The following is a 16,129-nucleotide window of genomic DNA, read 5'->3' as shown; positions in this document are numbered from 1 at the left end:
AGATGCTCATCATATTGACATCTCAAGTTTCTTTCGGGTTTTCATACCAAATGCTAGTAGAACTAGTTGATGGATCTAGGAAAATCATGTTTGGAACAGGATTTTTTCTGGTCTTTCTAATTGTTTGAATCCATTAGTTTTCTTTGTTTTTACTATAGGCACTTTCTTGTCCTTCAGTATATTTTTCATAGAATCCAACGTTTTTTGCTGTTCATTGATTTTTTTACTAACACTTGTTAGCTTTTCTTCTACCGTTTTTGGAAGTTCCTTGATATAATCCAGTTTATTTTCCAATTTTTCTAATTAGTGGATTATAGCAGGTATTTTTTTTAGATGATTTTGACATCTAGATAATTCTTGCTGCAGATTCTGATATTTTTCATCAGAAGATTTTAATAGAGAATTCAGTCTTTCTATTATCAAATCAGATATTGTCCCCATTGGGGATTCCCCTGCTGAGCTCTTTACAAGCTCTGATACTAGTGATTTGCGGATCTAACCAATACTCATATAATCAAGAGGTTTTTGTTCCTCTTTAAGAGTATATAAAAGATTTTCAATATTCTCTTCAACTTTATAGATTCTTGTTTGAATTCTAAAGATAATATCCCAGTAGTCGAGAGTTTCTCTTTTAAGCCTTTCTCTAGTCTTTCAATTTTCTCAACTTTTCTCTTTCCTTTTTCAATTCTTTGCTCGTAATATTACAGATAGCTATTAACTCAAGTCTGTCAACGATCGATATTATGAATAGTAAATTTTAACTGTTTACCTTCGAAATAGAGGATGAAGTATAGCTGCAATTATAGTCTAGACAAATAAATCCAAGATGGGCCCACAACATTTCATCAAGAGGAAAATAATAGGAAACAAATTAATAGTAAAAGCAAGAATTAGAGAGAGAGAGAGGGGTACTAAAGGGATAAACATTAAGTGAAATGAATAGTTGGGAGAAAAAGAGAAAACTTTTGTGTGAATGGGGTTGAAAATAAGTTGGTGGAGTGTATGGGGTGTATGTTGGTATTCTATAGGTAAGTGGTCATTATCCCATTTTAATTCAAGCACAATATACGCACACACCTAAGCTTTGAGGTAACCCATTAATTAAAGATGGGTACGCTATAGCGGTTAAAAGTTTAGACTTAGCCAAATATGAATAGTTGACCTTTATAGCTAGTTCACATGTAGGCATGCTCTGTTAACCAAATTGAATCATACATATTATCACATGCTTCATGCTTATTTGTGGTAGACCACGTGGGAGAAGCACAAATAAGAAAGTAATGACAATGCATTCAAGGCTAGCGGTTGAGTTGGAGCATGTATGCTCAGTTGGGTTTACTAGTCTCATGACTTAACTTACAAAGATGTTAAACATGTGTATTTATATGTGTGATTACTAGCTCAACAGTACATGAGTTTGAAAGGTGGTAGCATACTTAGACAGCAGTAGCCTGAAGACAAAACAAGGTTGAGATTTGTTCTACGTGTAATGCATAGGTGTGCAATTTATTCAATTAAAAGTGCAGTGTCAACAATTTAGCTAGCTTGACTCATGCAGCCAATAGAAGGATACGCCAAAGTCGGTAACAAATATTGTATATGTGCGCATTGTGCTATGTTCAACAAGTATGAAGGTCGAGTAAGATAGAGCAGGTAGTATATGGAGGACTTAGCTTTTCAGTCTCGCATGAAGAGAATAGGGTGATGAAATTGATGTTCGAAGATAACTGCGTCAAGAGTGAAACCCGAATGCGTCAAGAGCAGGGCCGGCTCTGAGATTCTAATAGCTTAAGGCGAAGAATTAAAATGTGGCCTACCAGATTTATATATGCGTGCGTGTGCGTGTGTGTGTGTGTGTGTTTTTTTTTTTTTTTGCACCAAATAATAGTACAAAATCATGTATTTTGAATAAAAGTAAATATATTTTTCAAAGGGAGAATTCCACAAATGAACACTCAACTATGACTCATTCGATACTTGGTCACTCAATTTTCAAATATATCACTTTGGTCACTTAACTATTACTCTGTCAATCACTTTAGTCTCCCAAGGGGTATTTTATCTCACTTTAATCACTTCTCCCAATCATTCTAATACAGATTTCTCGATTTTTCACAATTGGTTGGACGAAAGTATCATTAATATTGTGGAAAATAATTTTTTTTAATGAAAAAAATTAACGAAGTGACTAAAGTGAATTTAACAGAGTTAAAGTTGAGTGACCAAAGTGATATATTTAAAAGGTGAGTGACCAAAGTGTTAAATAGGTCAAAGTTGAATGATCATTTATGATATTCTCCCTTTTGGGCAACAAAAAAAAAAAAAGGAATAAAAGTATAAAATTAATAACAAAATAAAAGTATGTATATTTATTCCTACATAAATTTATGAAGAGAAGTTTTAAATATACACCCCTAATTACTTAATACACACTCCATACTTAATACACCACCTATTTAATTTCTCATTCTAATATTTTAATAAATACGCAACCCAAAGTACCTAAAATATCCTTAATCTCACAAATTATGAAATATCCTACTTTTTGACTATATTAAGGTTACTATTTAATATGATTAATATATTCTAGTATATTGACGTTTTGTAAATGACCATATTGATTACTTGTGTTAGTTATTGAGAGATCCATAAAGATTTATTATTGGTCTCTTTAAATAGATGCATATAAATAGGTTTTGTGTTATTTGAGCTCTCATCCACCAAACATCATGTTAATCAAGTATAAAATTATGAGTTGAACATTCAACCAAAACTATACCAGTAGTTTCTCCATCATGGCGGAACTAAAAAGTTGTTATTAGAGGGGCCAAACAAATTAGCAATTACAAAGTTTTTTCACCTGTGATGTTTTATATTAGAAAATAAATTGATTAATCATAACTCTTAGAACAAAAAAGGAAATTAACTAAAAAATGGGAGTAAAGTGACATGTTTTAAAAATATTTAATGCCATTGATTTTGAAATTCTAAATATTATGGTTTCAAACCTCATTTAATTACAATTTGTTTAAGAAAAAAATAAGTTAGATAGTTTCTAACTTTATTCTTGTATTAAATTGGGAGGCCATGTATAGAAATTTGTTGTGTTTATCTAACTATTTATACATAAATAGAATAATATAAGGAAAATATGACTATTTTTTTCTTTCTTCTAATGCATAGATGTCTGTTTTGGTCATTTAATCTACCTACAAAATCTAATTTAAAATATAAAATAATAGGGATGTGTATTAAGTGATTAGGGGTGTGTATTTAAAATTTCCATATTTCCTTTATGTGCTGTAACCACCGCGGCACAGTCGGTCTCAATGTCCACACCATCCATGCCTTGGTGAATAATTAGTAGAAGACTCGGCCCTCTCTCATTGCCTCTAACTCCATCTGGAAAGCCGAGCTAGCATGGGAAAAGGGCCGGGCAATTGCAACTAAACACACACCAAACTCATCTCTGATAACGGCACCAATTCCTCCTTGTCCAGTTGAGCCATGGTACGCTCCATCCGTATTCAGTTTGAGTCTACCACTCGGTGGAAGCTGCCATTTGTTCCTTTGTCTCATCTTCCTCTTCACATGAATCGGGTGCACTACTTGATAGTCACTCAATAATTTCAACGCCCAGGCCGCAGTGGTTAATGGTCTGAAAGAAGACCCCATCTAGACTGTGGCATTTATATGAAATATATGGATGGTTAAGAAGTATGATTAACGCATAATAACTTTATAAGTATGGTGAATCAGCATAATGAAATACCAATAAAAAAAAATGAAAAAAAAATACTTGAAAGGGAGAAGTAAGCTACAAACTGGGCCCAAGGCATGACTTAACTAATTGAAAAATTACAAAAAAGAAGTGCCACGCCCCTGATTTTACACACATGAAAATCGATATATATAATCCCATAATTATATGCGTGAACGTTCAGTCATCAATACAAAATACCTGAAATCTTTTTTCCCTTTAACTTACACAGATATTGATGCCCTGAACCCTCAAAGTTAATATACACTCGCTCCATAGAGTTATATATTACACAAGCTTACGAATTAAATTGTCAACAACAAAATAAAACATAAAGGCTGCTCAGAGTAACTATACAACGGAAGTCCTTATCAAAGGTAAAGTTACAAAAATGGCTTCCTACCGTAAAGCTGCAAAGGCGCTACCTCAGCTTCAGCCCCGATTATCCTAACCTGCAGGATTAACCCCTACACCGTTTGAATAGTGTACCGGGTTGCCACACAACAAACCCGGTAAGCTTTTACAAGCCCGTATGAGTAACTCAAAACACACATGCACAACTCACGCCAGAAACGAGGAAAACCTTTCAACTCGCGAATAAAGAAAACATACCATGCTTCCAAAAACAATACTCTTTTCCCAAAAGGAACAACGAAAGTCACACCATGACAAAATCATATAAATCGTTAACCTAACCATTCAAATATGATAAATAATCCAACCTGGATAAAACAATAATTAGGTCCAACCTGGACAAAACAGCAAATAGGTCCAACCTGGACAAAGCATCAACACAAATAAATCATACCTATTGTTAACCTAACAAGTAGAATATGATAAATCGATCCAACCTGGATAAAACGATAATTATGTCCAACCTGGACAAAATATGTACCCAGGAATCTTAAGTAACCTATTTAGATCCCTGAAGTACGATGACAGACAGACTAGAGCTCTAACTGAATCGTAACCTGTCACCCGGCCAAGGTTCAATCTTACGATATAATATTGCCATGAGGATGCAACCTGCAACCCCGGATCCTTAGGCCAACCTGACCCTCAGATCAAAACGTCAAATCAAATCAAAACGAGAAATCACAACCTGTGACTCTCAAATCCTCTGACCACCGGTCGTCAGATCAAAACGTTAAATCAAATCAAAAGAAGAAATCACAACCTGTGACTCTCAAATCCTCAAACACTTTTCAAAACAATAGAAATATCATTTCCCACCATTTGTTTTCCAAAAGCCACAACCCAAAACAATAAAAAAACATCATTTCATGCATATTGTTTCACAAATCCACAAACCACCAAAACATATATATATTTCTTGTAAACATATATCTACAAATACATGAATACGTATGTATATATATACATCCCATAATATATATACACACACACATAGTCATCTACTCAGAAATGCCACTAATACCATCTATAGTTTGCAGTTAACTAATTAACTCTCAAAACGATAAGGGTATTCCCGTTCGTGAATGAACTTCGTGAGATTACTCACCTCAGAATCCCGCTGCGTCTTCAATATAGAACTGAACTAACACTATCACCAACAACTCGTCCAATTCACCTTTAGAAGCACCTAATCACCAATGATCTCAAATTAGTAACGATTCACAAATGATTTAAGTCCGAAACCCTTGTTTTGAACTAAAATCCCCAAAGTGGCGCCAATCGAGGCGAAACCACATCCGAGACCTCCCAAAGTCTCCGGAATACGTCCACGATCGATGTGACCAAACCACAAGTCGATCGGATGCTCAAATCCTCACGGATAGCATAAATCGATCGGTATGAAACTGCAAAAATCATAACAATTCCAACAAACTCCAAAACTTGCATATTATATATCGAAACGGTCGTATCAACAAGTAGAACATATATAATAACAAAAACAGTTCCTTAAGTGGCCGGAACACCGCCGGAACGCCACCACAGACGGTGGTGCACCGCCGCCGGCCAAAAACACATTATTTCACAAAACTCTCAACATCAAAGTTCTTCATCTAAGCATGCTTGTGAATTCTCATAACTAGCTCGAAGTCAGAAAACAAGCATAAGGGGTTGAAAACTACCTCACAAGCCGTGAACAGTAATCCAATCCGAGTTGATCGAAGTTTCACGTGAATCGATCCAAACAACCACCAAGGATCGATCGACGAGGTCGCTCTGAGTTCAACCAAGAAGACTTGAAGCCTTGCCGACGTCGGAACAAGGAATTCCGACCGGGTCCGAAATCCACAAACTGAACTGCCTTGCAGCGCCACCGTGGAGGAGAATCGGCGCTAGAGGACACCAGAGGGACGACCAGACGGAGGAGACGATCCTATCTGGAAAGTTTCATCGCTGGAGACCACCGCAGTTCTCCGAAAAAGTCGGGTCGGATCGACCGAGTCCGGGTCGGGTTAGTCGGATTATTTCGATACTGAAGGTAGCAGTCGAGAGAGAAGAGAGAGGAAATGAAATGGTTTTCCGGAAAAGGAAACTTGTGAAAATAGTAAGTTTCTCCTTCGGGAAACTTCTATTTATACCAAAATGGAAATTCCTTCCAATGACCATAACTTTCTCATACGAACTCCGATTCTCGCGTTCCAATGACCATAACTTTCTCATACGAACTCCGATTTTCGTGAAGGAAGTTTTTGGAGAATCCCAACGAATAAAAAGTCAAACTTTGGCAACCCCCTAAAACCATATTCTTCAATTAATTATTCGTCTGAAACACTTCCGCTCCATCCACGAGCCACGAAATCGTCCAATAGTTATAAAATTAATTCTGGAAAATCCTCGGAAAATAAATACGAATTTCTGGGGCATCACAAGAAGTGTAAGAAGAGCAGCATTCGAACCTTGGTTGGTGGGAATAGGGAATAATGTCACTTCCACTAGTGCAAAGCATCAATGTATCTTTAAGAAGGCACAAAGTGTATATATACGAATATATAACATATATGCAGAATTAAATTACCCGAGGCCCCCATGAACCGGTGGCCTGAGACGGCTGCCTCAGGCGGCAGCCCTTAGGGCCGGCCCTGGTCAAGAGCTAGCTATCGTTGCATCAAGAAATAGCTGAAGTTTAGCGTTTGCAATTGAATCTTGCCGCTGGCGTTCTGTAGCTGAAGTTTTGCCGCTGGGCTACTAGGATTGATCAAACGCTTGATGCGTTAAGTGGCTGCTGCTATGATTGATCGATGACACGGTGAGGTGCAACAAACAGAGACAATTGACGAGCAAAGTTTGATGCGATGGCGTGATGGTGTTTGACAGAAAGTAAATGATGGTTGCGGTCGAATACAAGGCACAGGTTGGAACTTGGGTGTCCAAAGTAGTTCTCTAGGTGTGAAGAGGAGGTTGAAACTCCGCCAAGAAAATTGAAACTCTGCTACGGAAATTGAAGCTTTGCCAAGGATTGAAGCTCCGCTCACCAGAGTGACGTTACCGTTAAGCTTGGGGATCTTTGTATGTTTGTTGCTGCTTGGATAGACGCTAGTGTTGGTGTTATGAGAGTGATGACTTGTCGCTGACGTTGATGGCATGGCAATATTCAGCTGGTGTTGACGGGGCCGCTGGATGGCAGGTCTAGCAGAGGAGCTGGATGGAGATGGTAGGCCACTGGCCTTGCTACCGCTGTTGCCCGGGTGCTAGCCTTGCTAGACGCTGGTAGGCTTGCATTGTCGCTGGCGTTAGCGATTTGATGTAGAAGGATGTCGCTGAGGCCTAACGCTGACGTTAGCGATTGCCGCTAAGGCTTGCCAGTGGTGATTAGTGTTTACCGCTGAGGCTTACCGCTGACTTTAGTAATTGCCGTTGAATCTTGCTGATGGCATTTACCGCTTGTTGCTGACGTTGACCTCGCTACAGCTGGCTCTGGCACTGGGTTAGCCTCGTTAGCGGTAAAAAAAAAAAAAAAAAAAAAAAAATTAAAGGTTGGTGGTGCTGTATAGCGGTGAGGCACGGAAGAAGAAAACGGGGTGCAAAAAGAAAAAGGAAGGCTGGGTGTCCAGAGTAAATGGGCACCCAAGGTTCCAATTTTTTTTTTTAAATTTTTATTACCAAAATGTTTGTTGCTAGAGGCTAGTGCACCTCTAGGCCTATGTACTGGGTAATGGACTGATGATGATCTAATGATAAAGAAGAGAAAAGTTAGTGTTAGCTTGAACACAAGAACTATAGTGGTTCGTCTCCCGCCTTAATAGAAAACTATGTCCACTTGAAATGTTTAACTAAGTGTTTGGGCCTTGCGGCCCAAAGGGATTACAAGAGATGTAATGGGATGGAGTTTAAGTTGGAGAAGGGGTCCCTTTTATAGGTAAGGAAACCCCTTTCCTTTACATTTTCTTCAATGTGGGATGCAAAACCACTATTCTAGTCTTAGAAAGCATATTGTGAATGTAACTTGGCAAGGTCGGGAAGGCTACTTTCCGGCGAGGTCTTGGCCACTTCTGACAACCATGGAGTAGGTTGTATGTCAGGCTATGGCATATGTCATGGTTAGGCCCCACCATGGCTTGTGAGCCCACTAAGAGGGTGTTGCTTTTGCTTGGTGACATAGAGAATGAGCTATGCTAGTGGAGGTATCTACAACGTCTTCTCTCACAGCCAAGGTAAAGTACAGAACCCTCTGATTCAAGCACCTAAGTAAAATAAGGTCTCAACTTAGTACACGATTAAAATGCAAGCGGTTACTGTTCGAACTGAACACTTGAGCCAAAAACTTGAAGATTTCGTCAATCGAGACAAAACTTCATCAAGACCTCCCAAGATCTTCTGAACACTTCTAGAATCAATTTCTCAAAATTATAAGACGATCCAATGGTCGGATCCTCAAGGATCGCAAACTGAGAAAACCAAAATTACAGAAATCTAGCATGCTTTGAATAATCACAACATGACCCCATGATATATCAACAAGCTCATATCGACAAGTAGGTGACAACCATGAAAACAGAACCCAAAAACCTGGCCGCCGGCAATGGCTGAGCATGGGTTCCATGGGCCGCCGGCAACTTAGAGAGATTCTTCCTCCTCGCATCGAATTGGTTCAAGCCACTTGAAGAGGATGATCAGCGTCTCCTGGACTTCCAGAAATGACCTATAGCTCAGCCAGAGGTGGCTAGAGGAAGGAGATATCACGGTGGACCAAAAACCCGCCGCCACAGTGCTGCTTCGTCCTGGCGGCAAATTGCTGTGCGTCACCACCACAGATCGAAGGAGAATGAAGAGGCGGTTTGAATAGGACAGGTGGCAGCCGGATTGGAGGCCGAATGGTGAGATATGGCCAGAAAACAAAAAACGGATCGGAGGCAGCTTGGGAGAGAATCTCGAATATGGATTTCCTTTTTTGGAAAATTAGGGTTTTCTGATATTTGTCCCAAATTTTTCTATTTAACCAAAATAAAAACTTTTTTCGATGGTCATAACTTCATCATACGAACTCCGATTTTTGTGTTCCACATATCCACGAACTAGTATTTGATGCGCTCTACAACTTTCGTGAAGGAAGAATTTGGAGAAACTCAACGAATAAAAAGTCAACCCTATGACTCATAATAAATAAGACGTTTAGAGTAATTATTCGTCCAAAACACTTTCGCTCCACCCTTGAACTACAAAATCCTACTAACAAACACTTTATTAATTTCAGGAAATTCCAAGAAATTAATAACGAATTTCCGGGGTATTACATCCAATTAGTCCAATTTTACCGCTATTACAACTTTTTACTTTAAACAACCAATTTCAACAAACTAAAAAGGTGAACCTGCAATAGTACATAAAGCAAATAGTAAATAGGCAAGACTATTTTTCCAATTTCAACAGGCTCAATTTAGTTTTTTCTTACCACAAGTTTCCACTTACTTAACTAAAGAACTTATCACAAATTTCGAAAATAAGTAACTAACACAAAAACTACAAAACTAAGAAAGCAAAGTAAAGGTAAACTAAGAATAGGTTCTCTAGTCCCATGGAAACCTAAGCTAGGGTTTGAGTTTTACCTCAATCCTTGGCAATAGTGCCAAATACTTGTTGGAGACAACATTAGTATAAAATGTGTGCAAATTTGTGTATGATGTGCCCTACTCCCAAGTGTAAGAGCAACTCCAACAGCTTCCCCATATTTTGATTTTACTCTATTTTAGGGAAGAATGAGCCTCTTTTGCTCCAACAGATTCCCTATAACCATCCCTATTTTAGAGATAATGAAGAGAGAGAAAACCAAATTCCCTAAATTTACAGCAATCTCTAAAATTTAAGGAAGAATTATGGAGATTTTAGAGATTGCTGCAAAATAGGGAATCTGTTGGAGTTGGAGAAGAAAAAATAGCTAAAGCTTTGACTTTTGATTCCCTATAATACAAAAATTATAGGGAAGCTGTTGGAGTTGCTCTAAGAGGCCAAGTTTTAGAAATGGAAAGTAAGAGTATCATTTTTTTTATTTTTGAAATATAGGTTCATTGCATTAGATGACCAGCTAATAAGCTAGAGTCTAACATACACTTAAAGACAGAAAAATGGCGGGGAACAACCACGCTCCTATCTAAGTAATGTAAACTCATTACAAGTCAATTTGAGCCCGCTTGTAAAGCGGACCCATGAACTAATAATAACTCCGTGTCTTCTAGGGCAAATCATTAATTAGTCTCTCCATTAGCCAAGCGCGCAGTTGTGGTACCAACAGAGAGCCACTTCCTAGCAAACAAATAGGAGCAATTCCTTATCCATAAGCCGCTTGAAAAAAATGGCAATCTTATTCCAGATAATTACCAACTCCCACAGAAGTCATGATCTACAAACAATTGGTCCTGGACCAGATATCAGCCCAACTGCCCAAGAAAGTCCACCTCTTGGGTCAGGCCCACCCTCACCTTTAAGTGATGAATGAGGGTGGCAAGGCACCCTCCTTCAAGGCCCACAAAATAGAGCCCAGCAGTTGAAGTTGGAGCCCAGGCCCAAAGGCCCGAGCCCAAACCCAACCAAAGTCAGCAGAAGCTCTAAGATCCCTCTGCCATGCCCTCGCCGCCGTAAGCCAACTTTCCGGCGGGCAACCCTTCCAGTAGGCCATCAGATGCAAACCAGTCAACTCGGAGAACACGGCCCCTGCAACGCTGCTCAATCAAAGCCGGAGTACCAATCCACTGCGAAGCAACCTACCAAGTTGGCCTCCCTTGACTGTCGCTGAATCGACACGCTCTACCCAGAAAACCCACCACCTCCAAATCTGCTGAAACCAGCCACCCACTTGCTGGACAGACAAAGATCAGAGAAAAAAGTCGCTGACGCCGCGAAAACCAGAACAAACACGGTCAAAGAGTCCTCCAGTTCAGAAACCTCTCGCCACAAAACCACGATCGACGCTGAGGACCCGCTCCGCGCAGCTGCCGTACCACTCCACGGAAGTCGCCTTGCCTGAAGAATGCCGCCACCAATCGAAACCTAGGTTTCGAATTCCAAAGTCGCTCCGAGAAGCTCAGAGACGCTTTCTAGTTGGAAAGTAAGAGTATCATACCCAAAGAATTAGGGGAAATTCTATCCTAGCTAGATTACCGCAAATAAAGCTAGAAAAATATGCAAAGTCTACCTATTTACAGTGCACAACTTCCGTCATTTGGAAGCCAAGAATTGCATAGATGATATTCACAATGTTAAGTGGTGAAAAAGGCTTGATTGTTTTTAAGATAAATTAATGAGACAAAATACTGTTTACTCCTTATACTTATAAGGTCTCCACGTTTCAGTCCCTACGTTTCAATTTCACCTAGATACTCTCTAAACTCTCTAATTTCACACAAAAGGTCCATGTCGTCAATTTTACGTCCAAAATTAAGTTATCTTGCTAACGTGGCAGTCCTTTCACACTGAAATGATTATTATTCCCTCACCTTCTTTTTTTATTTATTATTTATTTATTTGTTCTCTCCACGGTCTAGACCTGCCCAAATTCATAATCCAAAATTCTTTCTAAGTTAAACTTCAAAAAAACTTGGCCACAAAGCTCACCAATCACCAGGAAAGATAACACTTCATCTTCATATGGGGCTTTGAACCAATATGATGATGAAGAATCATGATCATGCAAAGAGTAAAAGTTATAGGACTAGCATGGATTCTCAACGTTTAGTTGACCTTATAGAGTATTTTCAATTACAAGTTAATGCGAAAAATAAAACCAAGTTGACCACAGTCAACAGCAAAGTTCAGATTTCAGAAGTTATAATTTCCTCACGTATCTCTCAAAATTAAGATACACACGAACAGGAGATCCAGTAGTTGGTACAAGTCAAAAGACGGGCCATTTTTATTAAAATCATCTTCTACAAGGCTACAATCAGTTTGCATCTTCACGTAGCCACAAGCTACAATAAGACACTTGACAGGGCACTTGAAGAGTCTGGTACGACTTACAATATCAAACAGCTACACTATACCAACTGAGAACTCTACAGTCTGGTCAACCAGCCTCTGCCCCTTGGTATTTTAATTGTACATACCATGAAAGAAAAGAAACAAGAAAACTTTAAAGCAGACCAATGCAGGAATAATATATACGCGAGTTCAAGCTTCCCATACTCAGCTGGAAACTCAAGCAGTGCTGTCAAGAAATGGATAATCAGTGTAACCAAGAACGGGATCAGATATGTAGAATGTATCTCTGTTGTACTTATTTAGAGGAGCATTAAGCTCAAATCTCTTTGGCAAATCTGGATTAGCCAAGAACCAACGACCAAAAGCAATAAGATCTGCACGGCCTTCAGCCACAGCATTGTTCCCATCTTCCCTGTCAAAACCACCAGCAGCAATGAAGGTACCATTAAAAGCCTTTCTCATGGGTACAAGACCGTGGGGACATTCAATTTTTTCCCCAACTGTCTTCATTCTTGGCTCAACCATGTGGCAGTACAGGATTCCATATTTGTTCAAGGAATTGACTAGATAGAGGCCCAATTCCTTTGGATTAGAATCTCCGGATTCCATATAGTCGGCAAATGGAGATAATCTAATTCCAACTTTATCTGCTCCTATCTCGTTGACAACAGCTTCAACAATGTCTAGTGCAAATCGGCAACGATTTTCTAGAGATCCGCCATATTGGTCTGTTCGATCATTTACTTGATCTTTTAAAAATTGATCGATAAGGTAGCCATGGGCGCCATGAATTTCAACCCCATCAAAGCCTATGAAATCGACAAACAATAATATTAGTGTAATGAAGACTTCTGAAACTTTCGAAGAGAAAATGGTAACTTATTGATCATATAATGAAGTGAAAGTAAGAAATTGTTATTCCTAGAAAACTTGTACTTTTCTTTTCTACTACAACTTTTTTATCTTCTCACAAGACGTTTCTGTAAAAGGACATGTATATTTATTTCATTTTTAACTTAAAAAAGATTACCAGCTTCCAAAGCATTCCTTGCAGCAAGTCTAAAATCATTGACAATTTGAGGAATTTCATCTGTCCTCAATCGTCTTGGAGGGGTGAACTGCGCAACATCAATGCCATTAGCTCGTATTTGGGGTGTTAGGGGCTTGTCAGTAGAAGAGATTGGAGCTTGCCCATTTGGCTGAAAGCCTATAAGCAAAGAGGGATAGAATCACCATGAGACACAATAGATTATATCGAAGGAATATCCAATTCATTGATCTACAACAACCCCATAGCAGAAGCTACGATGATAAATGATAACAATATTGGTGAAAATGAAGTTTATGATAGGATAGGTTTAGATCATTCAGTAAAATACAGATACTATGCATGCAGGTTCTCTGGACCCAATCAAACATATCCATCTTTCATGTTATTCTCCGGGTTGACTTGGCATAAAATGGCTCCATATATACCAATTTTAGATCTTACGAAACCGTAATATATTGCCAACAGAGAAAGGAGATATCATCGGCCACAGTAATTCATTTGTTATGAGGAATAGCATATGCTACAGTAGTTATAAGTTCTGAGTTATTTTAATTCATCAAACTTCTTCCACATTGAAACTTTATGTTTTCTTAATAAACTGAAGAACAATTAACTTTCAAATGCTTCACAAGTCTAATTAGTCACTTATGCTCACAAGGGTTTCTATGATAAAGTTAAGTCATAAAGGCATAGTCAGGAACGCACCACTATTTGAAACCCTCCCCACATGCCAAATCTGACAGAAGAAGATACCCCCTTTAGCATGTACAGCATTGACAATGGGTTTCCATGCTTCAACTTGCTCCTTTGTCCATATACCAGGAGTATCTGGATACCTTTACATATGAAAGAAACAAAAATCGATCAAATTTTGCAATGGGGAAGTTGCAAATTCTACTGCATCTTGTGATTAAAAATTTTACAGATAGAAACTTGCTAGCTATTCTTAAAGTTACCCTTGTGCTGTGTCAGAAACTCCAGTGGCTTCAGCTATGAGAAGACCCCCTTTAGATGTTCTCTGAGAGTAATATAAAATGGCATGTGGCTGGGGAACATTTCCATATGATCTCTGTCTGGTCAATGGTGCTAAAACAACTCTGGAATAAATAAACAAATTAAACACTTATTAATACAACCATCAATACTGTCTTACTGGACACAGTCAGTATCTACGGAATTACATCTACATGACCAGTGACAGGTTTGAAAGAGATAACATAACTAGCTCTTGAAAATATTATCATATTATCTGACCCGAACAAAATATGAAACATTACCAAACATAAAACGGATTGGATTATGAAATGCTCAAGGAGAAAGGACAAATACTTTTCCTAATAAATTGCAACTAAAATAGAAATTCAACGATGAATTCAAAGCGACATAGGTCAGTTGTAACGAACCCTTCCAGCTTCACACCCCACACATGTACTATCCCCGTCTGGCGGAAATATCAATTGATTATTAATGTGTTAATCGTAGTAATCGTCTATGCAGATAAATTGTGTCGAGATGTGAAGCTTATTGATTCTAATTTATGTCCTTTTACCACTGACCACATATACCATTTGCAATGTTCTAGTTACAAAGATATAACAAGAATTTGGCCTTTTGAACTCTCCAATGTTTGAAAGTATGGCCTCCATTGTTCATTCAAACTTAAAGATCAAACAATTCCATGGTGGCAGAATATGCTAAACTACTAGTGAATAATACGTTTAAAGTGATGTAAGCTAAGCTAAAAGCAAAGAGCATGGCTAAAGTAATCTGAGAAAACACAAAAGCAGTCACCTTTTTCATTTTCCTTGTTCACCAATTGGGACTTTCAGCAAACAACTGGTCATCTAAGTTTAGAAGTGATGTGAATATGCGAATTCTACATAACAATAGTACAAATCCAGGCAATGAAGGTACCAGATTATCATCTCCATTGTTCATTCAAACTAAAAGAGCAAACAATTCTTGGTAGAAGAAGATGCTACGCTACCAGTGAAAAATATGTAAACTTTTTCATCTTCCTATTTCTCTCAATTGGGACTTTCCTCAAACACCTGGGTCTTCTAACTTTACACAACCAAACCCAGATCTTATCATGGCAAATCATAACCCCACCCCAGCACACAAATTCATCCAAACCCAACATTCTTTGGGTCTTAGCAACATCACTATGATATAATGTAGAGTAAGATTAAGCAAGTATCCCAATAGATCAACCAATCAAAACGCAAGACTTTTTCATACTCAAGCAGTAAACTTTCTCATTCCTTGGTCAAATGGGAGTTTCCACAAACACATCTTCTGAGTTTACAAACCAAAACCCAGATCATATTATGGCCAACTAATGCACAAACAAAATGACCCAATTCCAAATTTGAAAGACGAAAAACCAAAACCTGTTCTCATAATATCAACCAACGTAACATGCAATGCAGAGAGAAAGATTAAAGCAAGTTTACCTGTGAGAAAGATCAAACTTTCCCATTTTGTAGGGAGTAAGAAGAGGAAGTGTGGGAGCTTGGTTAGCCATCTATCTGATCTTGCAATCTGGGTAACTTCAAGTTCTTGGAGTTTTAGTTGTTCTGGTCTGGAAATGAATGGAAGACACTTTATACGTTTGAGGGTGTGCTAGAAGACAACGTCGGCTGTTTGGAACCAATAATGTTGTAAATGGGTCCATCGTCACTGTCACTGCTTTCGTCTTACGAGGCTCGTGGGCCTGTGACTTGTGGATGCCATGACCGAAGCGTAATCAGAGCAATTGTATATGGTGACATTGAGATGCTCAGTGACGTGGGTTGTGATTTTGGGAGATTTAAGAACTGGGAAGTATTTACTGAGCTGCCAGAGCTGACTTGACCTGTGGCCGTAAGATTTTGCATTTCTTTTGAAAACGAGTCATCAATTGATAATTGAGGTCTTCCTTTTATGTTGGA

At 38.6% G+C, this 16,129-nt stretch overlaps 1 protein-coding gene across 3 annotated transcripts in view; it reads right to left on the bottom strand.

Annotated features, from left to right (window-relative positions):
* Nucleotides 1–15,920, bottom strand: part of LOC112176301 (12-oxophytodienoate reductase 2) — a 71,971-nt gene extending 56,051 nt beyond the window's left edge. Inside the window, exons 1-5 of one of the 3 annotated variants that reach the window (XM_024314153.2) lie at nucleotides 15,653–15,839; nucleotides 14,153–14,293; nucleotides 13,902–14,032; nucleotides 13,176–13,352; nucleotides 12,041–12,954 (exon numbers count right to left, since the gene is read on the bottom strand). In XM_024314153.2, the coding sequence (XP_024169921.1) occupies nucleotides 12,362–12,954; nucleotides 13,176–13,352; nucleotides 13,902–14,032; nucleotides 14,153–14,293; nucleotides 15,653–15,723 (1,113 nt within the window). In that variant the 5' untranslated portion in view covers nucleotides 15,724–15,839 and the 3' untranslated portion in view covers nucleotides 12,041–12,361. Of the gene's footprint in view, nucleotides 1–12,040; nucleotides 12,955–13,175; nucleotides 13,353–13,901; nucleotides 14,033–14,152; nucleotides 14,294–15,652 lie in introns of those variants that run through there. The other 2 variants (XM_024314154.2, XM_040512126.1) reach the window with 2 other exon arrangements.
* Nucleotides 15,921–16,129: the final 209 nt, after the last annotated feature.

This window comes from Rosa chinensis, chromosome 7 (assembly GCF_002994745.2).
Source record: "Rosa chinensis cultivar Old Blush chromosome 7, RchiOBHm-V2, whole genome shotgun sequence".
Lineage (NCBI taxonomy): Eukaryota > Viridiplantae > Streptophyta > Magnoliopsida > Rosales > Rosaceae > Rosa > Rosa chinensis.
The sequence above is the reverse complement of the archived record's forward strand: the minus strand, read 5'-3'. Positions and strand labels throughout refer to the sequence as shown.